The 13,455-nt window shown below is 41.1% G+C and overlaps 1 protein-coding gene across 5 annotated transcripts in view; it reads left to right on the top strand.

Moving 5' to 3' along the window:
• Positions 1 to 13,455, top strand: part of ist1 (IST1 factor associated with ESCRT-III) — a 28,753-nt gene that overhangs the window by 1,017 nt on the left and 14,281 nt on the right. For 4 of the 5 annotated variants that reach the window (XM_048547169.1, XM_048547170.2, XM_059651734.1 and 1 more), the window contains exons 2-6: positions 1,133 to 1,270; positions 6,656 to 6,836; positions 8,087 to 8,174; positions 11,027 to 11,110; positions 12,134 to 12,244. In XM_048547169.1, the coding sequence (XP_048403126.1) occupies positions 1,183 to 1,270; positions 6,656 to 6,836; positions 8,087 to 8,174; positions 11,027 to 11,110; positions 12,134 to 12,244 (552 nt within the window). In that variant the 5' untranslated portion in view covers positions 1,133 to 1,182. Of the gene's footprint in view, positions 1 to 1,132; positions 1,271 to 6,655; positions 6,837 to 8,086; positions 8,175 to 8,238; positions 8,327 to 11,026; positions 11,111 to 12,133; positions 12,245 to 13,455 lie in introns of all 5 variants that reach the window. The other variant, XM_048547167.2, reaches the window with a different exon arrangement.

Raw genomic sequence — 13,455 nt, 5'->3', positions numbered from 1 at the left:
TCCTTACCTGAATTACAGTAATGAACCAGATGAATTTTTATGATGACTGCACAATGATAGTTTTCATTGCCATTAATCCTGGGACTAGCTTTCATTCCAGGTTTTATGAATTGAACTTAATTTCCATGAGCTGTCATAGTCGGCTTTGTCCGCAAAGCATTAGCCATCTTTGGATTGCTAGTTTAGTGACATTTCCACTACACCAACATCTCTCCTATTGAAATAGATCAGCAACTTGCAACCTATTTAGCTGGGTAGTGAATTGTTCCCGTGGTATGCATTGCTGATTTTTTTTCTCTATTCAAATTCTAACTGCAGTGGTAAAAGAAGTGGAAAGAAACAATCCCACTTACGAAAAGAGACCTTTCTCACATGCTTAGTAACTAGGCTGATACTTGGAATGGAGAACTGCATTATGAGGAGAGACTTGAGATGCTGGGACTATTTACACTAAAATTGGGAGGGTCTAAAAGTTTTGTAAGTGAATTGAAAAAGACTTTCTTGGTTGGGATATAGAAATCAGGGATCATGTGTTTAAAATAATGTCCGTGCAGAATTGATGATGGAAATAGAAAGTTTGCATTATAGAATAGATGGTTGAAGGAAAGGTGTAGAAATAATGGGCTTGTGTGATAAGGCCAGCTGCTCTTAAAGCTTAAACGCTGACTGGTTAGTTTAAATGGTCTTTTTTTTTGTTGTGATTTCTATGTAAGAGAACATTGTTTAATTTAAGCATGAAAATACTTGTCAAAGTGTCTCATGATTGGGCATAAGGAACATGGATGCCAAGCCAAAAATAAACCAAGAGAAACAGTTCCAGTTTTATGAAAGAAATGGTTGAGAAGGTTGTTAATGATTAGGAGACTGAGGAGTGAGTTACAGGACAGCATTAATCAGAGGAAAGTGACATTCACCCTGAATTATGGTACTAAATAAGTTTGCAAAGATGAGTTTGGATAAGACCGGGGAAAACAATAATATACTAGAACAGGATTCATTGGTAAGTTGAACTAGTAAAGAGCTGGAAGGATAAAACCAAAACAATTGTTGATAGCTGGCATAACTATTTATCATTTGGATGTGGGATGAATGTTAAAACCTAGCTGAAACATTTTTTTTTGGTTTCTTACAGTTTTCCGTTTAAAGAATCTGCAAGGTTGTTTCAGTTTTCAAAGCACAGTCATGCTAGGATCAGGATTTAGACCTGAACGGTTGCGGGTCAACCTACGACTTGTCATCAACAGGCTCAAGCTACTGGAGAAAAAGAAAAGTAAGTACTTTTCCTTTTGTGAAATAATTAGTGATTTTGCTGCTTGATATAGATAATTGTTGTTATCCAAGTGTCCTCAATAGCTCATTCATAAAGTATTTCTTGTATTTATTAGAGCTGGGATTCCTCTGGACTGGATGGGATTTATCCTAGGATTCTCTGGGAAGCCAGGGAGGAGATTGATTTGATAAGGTTCCCCACAGTAGGCTATTGCAGAAAATAGAGGCATGGGATTCAGGGTGATTTAATGGTTTGGATGAGAAATTAGCTAGTGTAAGAAGACAGAGGGTAGTGGTTGATGGGAAATGTTCATCCTGGAGTTCAGTTACTAATGTGTACCGCAAGGATCTGTTTTGGGGCCATATGACCTGGATGAGGGCGTAGAAGGATGGGTTAGTAAATTTGCAGATGACACTAAAGTTGGTGGAGTTGTGGACAGTGTGGAAGGTTGTTGCAGGTCGCAGAGGGGCATAGATAAGCTGCAGAGCTGGGCTGAGAGGTGGCAAACGGAGTTTAATGCAGAAAAGTGTGAGTTGATTCACTTCGGAAGGAGTAACAGGAATGCAGAGTATGGGCTAATGGTAAGATTCTTGGTAGTGTGGATGAGCAGAGAGATCTCGGTGTCCATGTGCATAGATCCCTGAAAGTTGCCACCCAGGTTGCAAGGGTTCTTAGGGCGTACGGTGTGTTAGGTTTTATTGGTAGAGGGATTGAGTTTCAGAACCATGAGGTCATGTTGCAGCTGTACAAAACTCTGTGGCGGCTGCACTTGGAGTATTGCGTACAGTTCTGGTCACTGCATTATAGGAAGGATGTGGAAGCAGAGCAGATGTATCAGGATGTTGCATGATATGGCAGGAAGGTCTTATGAGGAAAGGCTGAGGGACTTGAGGCTGTTTTCGTTGGAGAGAAGAAGGTTAAGAGGCAACTTAATAGAGACATACAGGATGATCAGAGGATTAGATAGGGTGGACTGTGAGAGCCTTTTTCCTCAGATGGTGATGGCTAGCATGAGGGTTCATAGCTTTAAATTGAGGGGTGATAGATATTGGACAGAAGTCAGAGGTAGGTTCTTTTACTCAGAGTAAGGGTGTGGAATGCCCTGCCTGCAACAGTAGTAGACTCGCTAACTTTAAGAGCATTTGAATGGTCATTGAATAAACATATGAATGGTAATGGAATAATGTAGGTTAGATGGACTTCAGATTGGTTTCACAGGTCAGTGCAACATCGAGGGCCAAAGGGCCTTTACTGTGCTGTAATGTTCTATGTTCTAAACCACTGTGGTCCACCTTAGATTATGATGTAAAAATACATCTGGCATATAAGGCAACCATATCGTTCTGGCACCAGATTCATGTTTGATTCTAAACATGGCATATAAGTTAGCATACTCTTTTCCATGAAGAAATGCTGAGTCAGCAGTTGGGATCAATAGACCATATACGGTGCCAAGAAAATGTGCAGGAATTCAAGACATGTCCACACTGCAAGCTGGGCCTGGTGAACAGAATAAGTCCTCAAAAAGTGGGAATGAAGTTCTAAGCTCGTGTCAAGCTAAACGTCGTAGCATTTGTCAATTGGTCAAATGACTGTGCTGCAGTGAGGGAAATCTGTATTAGGGAAAAACTGATGAGAATGTAAGAAGCCGCAATTCAGTCTGAAGATAATAAAATGTGAGGCTGGATGAACACAGCAGGCCAAGCAGCATCTCAGGAGCACAAAAGCTGACATTTCGGGCCTAGACCCTTCATCAGAGAGGGGGATGTGGTGAGGGTTCTGGAATAAATAGGGAGAGAGGGGGAGGCAGACCGAAGATGGAGAGAAAAGAAGATAGGTGGAGAGAGTATAGGTGGGGAGGTAGGGAGGGGATAGGTCAGTCCAGGGAAGACGGACAGGTCAGGGAGGTGGGACGAGGTTAGTAGGTAGATGGGGGTGCGGCTTGGGGTGGGGGAAAGGGATGGGTGAGAGGAAGAACAGGTTAGGGAGGCAGAGACAGGTTGGACTGGTTTTGGGATGCAGTGCGTGGAGGGGAAGAGCTGGGCTGGTTGTGTGGTGCAGTGGGGGGAGGGGACGAACTGGGCTGGTTTAGGGATGCAGTTGGGGAAGGGAGATTTTGAAACTGGTGAAGTCCACATTGATACCATTAGGCTGCAGGGTTCCCAGGCGGAATATGAGTTGCTGTTCCTGCACCCTTCAGGTGGCATCATTGTGGCACTGCAGGAGGCCCATGATGGACATGTCAACTAAAGAATGGGAGGGGGAGTGGAAATGGTTTGCGACTGGGAGGTGCAGTTGTTTGTTGCGAACTGAGCGGAGGTGGCAAAGCGGTCTCCAAGCTTGGTTTCCCCAATGTAGAGGAAGCCACACCGGGTACAGTGGATGCAGTATACCACATTGGCAGATGTGCAGGTGAACCTCTGCTTAATGTGGAATGTCATCTTGGGGCCTGGGATAGGGGTGAGGGAGGAGGTGTGGGGGCAAGTGTAGCATTTCCTGCGGTTGCAGGGGAAGGTGCCGGGTGTGGTGGGGTTGGAGGGCAGTGTGGAGCGAACAAGGGAGTCACGGAGAGAGTGGTCTCTCCGGAAAGCAGACAAGGGTGGGGATGGAAAGATGTCTTGGGTGGTGGGGTCAGATTGTAGATGGCGGAAGTGTTGGAGGATGATGCGTTGTATCCGGAGGTTGGTGGGGTGGTGTGTGAGAACGAGGGGGATCCTCTTGGGGCGGTTGTGGCGGGGGCGGGGTGTGAGGGATGTGTTGCGGGAAATGCGGGAGACGCGGTCAAGGGCGTTCTCGATCACTGTTGGGGGAAAGTTGCGGTCCTTGAAGAACTTGGACATCTGGGATGTGCGTGAGTGGAATGTCTTATCGTGGGAGCAGATGTGGCGGAGGCGGAGGAATTGGGAATAGGGGATGGAATTTTTGCAGGAGTTTCCATCCCCACCCCTGTCTTCTTTCCGGAGAGACCACTCTCTCCGTGACTCCCTTGTTCGCTCCACACTGCCCTCCAACCCCACTACACCCGGCACCTTCCCCTGCAACCACAGGAAATGCTACACTTGCCCCCACACCTCCTCCCTCACCCCTATCCCAGGCCCCAAGATGACATTCCACATTAAGCAGAGGTTCACCTGCACATCTGCCAATGTGGTATACTGCATCCACTGTACCCGGTGTGGCTTCCTCTACATTGGGGAAACCAAGCGGAGGCTTGGAGACCGCTTTGCAGAACACCTCCGCTCAGTTCGCAACAAACAACTGCACCTCCCAGTCGCAAACCATTTCCACTCCCCCTCCCATTCTTTAGATCACATGTCCATCATGGGCCTCCTGCAGTGCCAAAATGATGCCACCCGAAGGTTGCAGGAACAGCAACTCATATTCTGCCTGGGAACCCTGCAGCCATATGGTACCAATGTGGACTTCACCAGTTTCAAAATCTCCCCTTCCCCAACTGCATCCCTAAACCAGCCCAGCTCTTCCCCTCCACCCACTGCATCCCAAAACCAGTCCAACCTGTCTCTGCCTCCCTAACCTGTTCTTCCTCTCATCCATCCCTTCCCCCCACCCCAAGCCGCACCCCCATCTACCTACTAACCTCATCCCACCTCCTTGACCTGTCCGTCTTCCCTGGACTGACCTATCCCCTCCCTACCTCCCCACCTATACTCTCTCCACCTATCTTCTTTTCTCTCCATCTTCGGTCCGCCTCCCCCTCTCTCCTTATTTATTCCAGAACCCTCACCCCATCCCCCTCTCTGATGAAGGGTCTAGGCCCGAAATGTCAGCTTTTGTGCTCCTGAGATGCTGCTTGGCCTGCTGTGTTCATCCAGCCTCACATTTTATTATCTTGGATTCTCCAGCATCTGCAGTTCCTATTATCTCATTCAGTCTGAAGATGTTGGAGATGCATGCTCCATAAAGACGGGAACCAATGAATGTCCTACATCATTGTCAGAATCAGTTCTTGGAAAACTATTGGAATTATTACAGATTCATCTTAAATGCAATGCATATGGATTTTTAAAATTCACTCATGAAATGCAGGCGTTGCTGGCTGGGCCAACAGTTATTCCTATCCCCATTTGCCCTTGAGAAGCTGGTGGTGAGCTGCCTTCTTGAATGGCTGCAGTCCATTTGGTATAGGTGCATCCACAATTAAATACCCACAAGTACAGAGGGAGTTCCAGAATTTTGGCCAGCAACATTGAAGGAAAGATAGTATGCACTACTTCCAAATTTGGAAGTAGGAGTGTTACTGAGGAGTATTTACAGTTGGTTATGTTCACCTGTATCTGTTGCCCTTGTCCTTTTGAGAAGAAAATAGTTGTGGTTTTGGGAATGCTGTCCAAGCAGCCTTGGTGATTTTCTGCAGTGCATCATATAGATGAGGTATGCTGTTTCTAATAAGCGTGGAGGCAGTGAATGTTTGTGGATGTGATTATAATCAAGCAGGCTGTCTTGTCCTGGCTGTTGATGATGTAGCTCCACTCGACCAGGCAAGTGGGGAATATTCCATCACACTCCTGACTTGTGGTTTTAGAGTCAGGAGGTGAATCACTTGCAAGAATCCAAGCCTCTGAGATATCAAATTCTGTTTTCAGCAAAGGCTTTAAAGCTGTAGTTGGTGTAGCTATTTTGTTGGTGCTTATTCTTATGGGATAAGATCAAGGTTATAATAGAATAGGTAATTGCTGAAGAAATTGTTTTCGCATAAGAGTTGCTGATATGTATGCTGTTAACTATTGCTGTGATCTATTAGAACACAACAATCATTAGAATAAATTAGATATTCCACTTGATTTTAACAATGAATTAAGACAATGACGTGGATAAAGAATTGGCTAATGGACAGGAAACAGCAAGTGAAGGTAAGTGTTTCTTTTTCAGTTTGGTGACCTGCAACCAGTTGAGTTCCAAGGGGTTGGTGTCATTTGCAGTAATGACTCAGAACAAATTCAGTGAATACTTTGCAGCGGATGCTCAAGATCATGAATGTAACATTTTTATAGCGTTTTAATTGTGGTAAAGATATCCTTTTAGAATTAATTCATTCAATAGAACATGCCACGTTAATTTAATATGAATTATATTTGGGTTTCTTTTGTTTCAAAATGTTGACAACTTACACCAACACTGCTCGTTAATAATTTCTACTGTGTTTAAATCAGCCTTTGTTGTTGGAAGAATCATTTGAAACTTCAAACGTAGACTCATTTGTTGTGATCTTCTGTAACTGTTGATGCGTAATGACTTGTTACTTGTCCAGCTTTATTGTACTGTATTTTGAGGTTCAGTTACTTGTTATGTAAAATATTAAATGTTTGATTAAAATATGGAAATTAAAAAACAGTACACCATTTGTTACTATTTGGTTTCTTACAGCTGAGTTAGCGCAGAAAGCCAGGAAAGAAATTGCAGATTACCTTTCAGCTGGGAAGGATGAAAGGGCCCGAATCCGTGTTGAGCACATCATTCGAGAGGACTACTTGGTAGAAGCAATGGAAATTCTGGAACTGTACTGTGATTTGTTGCTTGCACGCTTTGGGATGATCCAGTCAATGAAGTATGTAACCATGATACAGTTGTACTATTGCATCAAGCATGCAGACTTTTGGTTGTGCATGCTGTTTTACTCTTAAGTGCCTTATGTGGCTAATAAGCAAAGTGTTAGAGTGTTACTTTTGACTGAAAGGTGAAAAGTCACATGATGCTAATTTTAAATGTGTAATAGAACATTTGCAGCGATGTTGCTGACATTTAGACGTTCTGCCAAAATCGTACAATTGTTAGCCACCTCTCTGAAAATCTTAGTACTAACAATTGGTACCGTGTTCATGCTTTGGGCAGATCATTTATTATTTTCCTGTGTTAATGAATTCTTAATGTTGACAGAAGCCCAGTATAATTGAAAAAGAATTTAACAGTGAAATAATTTATGGTGTTTATTAATTGTATCATGTTTTTCCGTGAAGCATATATTTATTACTTCAATGTCTGAATACTAGAATTATCAAATTGTTTCGCCTAAATTGATGGATTATTTTGCACTTAGTTGCATGTTTATATTTACCACCATTCTTTATTTGCTGAGGCAAAGCAGTACTCTGTTAGGGTTCAAAGTTGGGTTTTCTGTCAGAAGTAAGAGTTGTTCTACTTTTGACCACCTAGAACAGGTTCAAACCAGTGCTCAACAGTTGCCTGACAACTAGCTATTGAAGAATATTGTGTTTTGGATCTTCCCAACAGGGGAATGGAGGTGTGGTGAGTAGTTGTTGAAGTAGTTGTTGGGGTAAGGGAAGATAAACTAGGTTAGGTATTTGTTGCAAACTTAGGCATGTAATATTCAAACCAGTTAGATCAGTTGTATTCCAGGATATTAGTAATGATTGACGGGCCTACTTCAGTAACGGCACCTGGAAAAGTAAAAATGCCAGTGCGTCTGGGGTTCTTCCCGCTTGAAACTTTACAAGCTGTTCTCCCGTGAAGAATAAGGTCTGAGTTAGGCAAGCTTATAAACAGTAGTTTTAACAGGTAGAACACATGTATATTGGAGAATAGAAGCTAAGCATTGCATTTGCCAAACTAAACAGCTCTGGATTGAGTAGTGGGTGTATCCTTTCTAGAAATGCCTGTGCCTTTCATTTTGAGAAAACAAACCCCGTAGGTGATTTCTCAATTTGATTTGCAATTGTGGGTCAACAACTGACTTTTTTTAAAAAGTTGGATAAAGTGAAGAATCTGTTACAAAAAAGTTGCAAAAGGATATGTTTTATTTATAAATCTACATTTTTTTTTCCCTCCGTGTACATGCAGGGAACTTGACACTGGCCTCAGTGAATCTATTTCCACTCTGATTTGGGCTGCCCCACGTCTCCAGACTGAAGTTGCCGAATTGAGAGTTGTAAGTAATCTTTTAAAGTGGACTACTGATGAGTTGTGGTTTCCATCTGTCCCTTTTTACTCAGGGAACTGGATACAGGTCTGGCAGAGGCAGTCTCTACATTGATCTGGGCTGCCCCAAGGCTTCATGCTGAAGTAGCAGAATTGAAAATAGTAAGTAGCAGTGATTGGTGGTGGAGGTAGCAAGCCTGCAATATCCTGCTGCTGTTTTGCACGTATTCTGCATGTCCAAGTTTGCTGTGAGATGCTTGTGCTAAGTTGTCAGTTAGTGACTGCAAGTAGAGCACTAGAAAATACTTATTTCCACATTTGTTCATTGGAATTTGTACAGTATAAAGTATTTGTGAATAAATTATTTTGTTTTCCTTATTAGCTCAAGAATGATACGTGTGAGTGCTATGAGTTTGCCTAGATTCACTTTGTAGGGAACTGAACACAATTACTCATATCCTAATCTCTTTGTAATTGTAGCCTTTTTCTCACTCACCTTAACTGGAAAACAATAAGTTCTGTGCCTTTCATTATATTTTCCATGTTGACGTCAAGGCATACTGAGAAACTAAGGCAGGCTGAGAAACTACCTCTGTTTCTGGTTCTCTTCTTGAATTTTGAAATTTGATTTTTTAACCTTAAGAGTTAGGTTTGATGCTAGCTTTACACGTAAAATTAGAAATTAGATGGTTACAAGGACATGTTCAGTAATCCTATGTTTCCTTAAGGAGCCCTTCTCAGTGGGAGCATGGATCAGACCGAGGACAGTTGGAGTGATATTCTGACCTATGCTCCTTTGAGCACAGTACCTTAGTGATAGCATACAATCAATAAGTGAATTATACAATTCATTCAACAAATACCTGTATTTTGGTGGAGGAAACTCTTTTGGCAGAAGAATGCTCTTTAAGTATGTTTATTTGGATGGCTTCTTACATTGCCCAAGTTATTTTAAATTGAAGATATTTGTGGTTATGTTTAAGTTAATCTTGTAATCTCTAGCACATGTGCTGCAGGTTTAATTTTTGCAAATAATCGTAAATTGTCATTATTGAATTGAGTTACCATGTTTGATTCTACGTCTGAAAAGTGGAGGTAGAATTATAAACAAAACTACATTTTTCCAAAATATTACACAGGACTTTTCTACCTTAAATTTTGATCTGTTTCTCATTGGTTTTTGAACCATGTATCATTTTTCTTGCTCAATAATTTCATTTTGTACATTTAAAAATGATGAGTGAATAGTCCGGGAAGGTAAATTTTGTGGCTTTGAGAACAGTAGTTAAAAAACCTTCGTAGTTCGTTGCTTCAAAAAAGATGTGATTTAACCCTGAAATTAAACTTAGCATGCTGTGACTCCGTTAAACAAAGGAATCTCATTATTTTCAATAATTTTCCAACTTTTGTATTTAATCATTTTTAGTTTTGCTTCAATGGATCTAGACTATTACTGGCATTGTTTCTTGCTTTAATTTCTGTAAAACTCCTTTTATGTAAGTACTACTCACTTTCATGTTTATATGCATATAGATTTTCATGATTTATGAATTTCATGTGATTTGCATACTAACCCATTCGTATTATACTAACAAATTAGTATCAGTTTTAAAAAAAAGTATTGAAGAAATTAATGGGCCTGAAAGTTGATAAATACCCTGGACCTGACGATCTACATTCCTAAGTGGTGAAAGTCATAACAATAAGGAAGTGACAGACCTATTTATCTAATACCAGTAGCAAACAAAATTTTTAAATCCATTGTAAAGGATATGATAACCACTCAGAAAATAATGGTAGAATTGGGTTGAATCAACATGAATTTATGCAAGGAATATAGTGTTCTTAAATTTTGATTCCGTTTTCTCTCCAAGTTGCTGCCAGACCTGCTGAGTTTCTCCTGTGCTTTTTTTGTTTTTGTTTACAGTCTACATTTTTCTCACTAGTTTACTTTCATTTCTATTTTCTCTTCCTTTATCAACTTCTCGGTCCCCCTTGTTGAATTCTAAAATCCTTCAAATCTTTCAGCATATTACTTTTTAGTGACTTTATAAGCCCCTTCCTATAATCTTTAATTTTTCATGTTAACTATGTTTAAATCACCTCTTCTGTTCTCTTTTTGTGCCTCAAAATAATGTAAATGTATTATACACTTTGTGATAATTATTAAAATAATAGACAACCTATCTACCATCGTGCCCTTTATTAGAAACATAGAAAATAGGAGCAGGTGTAGTCCATTCAGCCCTTCAAGCCTGTTCTCCCATTCAATATGATTATCCATCTCTGATCACTATTCCCATGCACTTTTTGATCCCTTTATCCCTAAGAATTATATCTGAGCTACAAATCTTCTCAAAACTCGCTAATTATATCTAACTCCTTCTTGAAAATAGTCAATGTTTTGACTTGAACTGCTTTCTTTTGCAGAGAATTCAATTGGCTTACAATTCTCTAAGTGAAGAAATTTCTCCGCATCTCAGTACTAAATGTGCTGGCCACACCCTTAGACTGTGATTTTTAGTTGTGGACTCCCCAGTTATCGGGAATCCCCTGTCTGGTCCTGTTGGAATATTATAGGTTTCCAAAGGGCGAAGATACAAATAAACCATGAAGTTCCCTGAAAGGCTACCTTTTGCTTAGATTATGATGATTCTTTGTTTTTATCAGACAAGTTTTCAATTACATTGCTTTGTATTAAGAATCCTATGATTTCCATTAAAACAACCTTTTACCAAGAAATACTGCAATGCTGCCATTTGCTTATTATTTTGAGACTTCCAGATGATTCAGTTTTTCTTATTTTCCCTTTTAGGATTTTTGATCTACACAGCAATACTTAATGTTTTCTTTCTTTTATAGGTCTCAGATCAGCTGTGTGCCAAGTACAGCAAGGAGTATGGAAAACTTTGCAGAACAAACCAAATAGGGACTGTAAATGAAAGGGTAAATGCAATCTAGCTTTTTATAAAATCCTTTGCTTGAAAGAGGTTGCCTACCTCTTCATTGCAAAAAGACAAATTTTGACAAAAGTGAGGCACAACAGGTCAGACAGCATCAGGGAAGCAGGAAAGTCAATGTTACAGGCCAAAACTCTTCGTCAGGTCTGGGGACGGGGAGAGGAGCCCAGAAATAGATACAGGAGGAGGGGAAGGGGGGATGGGGGAAGGGTAGGAGAGATGATGATAGGTGGATGCAGCTAGGGGGTTATTGTGATTGGTCCATAGGAAGGGTGGAGTGGATAGGTGGATAGGAAGATGGATAGGTTAGGTCAGTTCAGGGTGATGAAGAGAAGGGCAAGCTAGACATGGGATAAGGCTGGGGGTGGAGGAATTTTGAAGTTGTTGAGGTCAATGTTGAAGCCATTGGGGTGTAAGCTCCAAAATTGCTCAGAGTGAGGACCAGGTCAGTCAACGAATGAGTGTCGTTGGAGGGAGACTGGTTGGACTTACGAGAGAGGACGAAGTGGAGGGCTTTTTGGCCTTCCATGTGGGAGATACAAGTGTACAACGACTGTACCTTCATGGTGAAGATGTTGGAGGCTGGGGAATTGAAAATTTTGAAAAAGCTGGAGGACACGGATTGCATCCCAAATGTAGGTAGGGAGTTGCTGGACCAAAGGAGAAAGAAAGTAGGAGATGAGCTCAATGGGGCAGGATCAGGCAGAGACAATGATTGACCGGGGCAGTTGGGTTTATAGGTTGTATCAGGATTTCAATCTCCAAGCCATTATCTCCCAGACCATCAACAACCTCATCCACCGCCTCCAACCTGATAGTTCCCCAATCCACACTGCCATTTTCTACCTCCTACCCAAAATGCAAGCTGTGTATGTTTGATAGCCTGCACTAATCTAGTGATAGTTAATTTTGTTTTGCATTTTTCCTTTATAAACGACTGTGGTAGTTTCTTGGAATTCCAAGATTTCACCTTTTTGCATTGTTTCTCATTCATTGAATTCCCTTTCAGCTTATGCTCAAGCTAAGTGTTGAGGCACCACCCAAAATTCTTGTGGAGAGATACTTAATCGAGATAGCAAAGAACTACAATGTTCCGTATGAGCCTGATGCTGTTGTCATGGTATGTACAAAGGCTGTTCTTTTGACTAGTTTCCAATTGCAACAGTTATAAGGTATTGTTGCTCCAAATCACAACTTGTTTTCAATGTCATAAATATGTCCTGCTCAATAACTGAAAAACATTCACCTGATCAAAGAAAACCGACATGGATTTGTTAAAAATGGATCATGCCTACTGAAACTGATTTGAAATTTTTGAAGAGCTGACTAAAGGAGTGGGAATGTCGATGTATGTTAATGATGTGGACTTGCCCCTCGGGTGAAGAACTAGAGAATACAGATTTAAGGTGATTAACAAAAGAACCAAAGATAACATGGAGAACAATTTATTTAATACAGGGAATGGCTGTAGTCAAGAAAGTGCTGCTGAGAGGGCAGTAGAGTCTATCAAATCTTTTTTTCTACAGGAGAATTGAGTATGAGGAAATTGCGGACGACTGAGAAAGTGGCATCAGTTGGATTGATCTTGGTGAGATATGGCACAGGCTTAAACTGAATGTACTGCAAAGACTGTTTGCCTCCTTAAAATATTGTTTGCTAAATTTGAAACTAAGGTAATTATTGATCGGATTAGGAATTTGACTGCACATAGGTGATGGAACAGACGTACTGGAAAAGTACTGTAACTGGCTGTATGAGGTAAGTGGTGACCTGCAAGGATTTGTGCTGATGCCTCAACTATTTACCATATTTATTAATGGCTTGGATGATAGGATGGAAGACCGTGCCTAAATTTACAAATGGCACAATGATAAGTGGCAGTTGTAAGCCCTGTAGGTGGAGGCATTAAGTTACATGGATAAATTGTTAGATTAATTGAATGGCCAAAACTCTGGCAAATGGATTTCAGTCTAGGCAACTATGTGTCATCCACTTTAGATTTGAAAAGAATAGAACCTGATACTTGCTAAGCGGTGAAAAAATTAGAAAAAGTGAAGTCTATTCAAACATGGGGTTCAGGTGCTCAGGTCAATGAAATGGCATGAACACGTGCAGAAAATAAGCAAAAAGGCTAATGGAGTCCTGGCACTTGTATCTAGATGACCTGAACAACTACTTGTAAAAGTAGTGCTGTAGTTATGCAAAGCTCTGTTTAAACTGTACCTTGAGAATTTTGAACAGAGCTTGGCATCATGTCCTAGGAGGGGATATATTGGGTTGGGAAAGAGCACAGCACAAGTTTACTTGGATATAACTGGATTTATAGAGTTA

This window comes from Stegostoma tigrinum, chromosome 16 (assembly GCF_030684315.1).
Source record: "Stegostoma tigrinum isolate sSteTig4 chromosome 16, sSteTig4.hap1, whole genome shotgun sequence".
NCBI classification, from domain to species: Eukaryota; Metazoa; Chordata; class Chondrichthyes; order Orectolobiformes; family Stegostomatidae; genus Stegostoma; species Stegostoma tigrinum.
Note: the sequence above shows the minus strand (reverse complement) of the source record. Positions and strands in the feature narration are given on the sequence as shown.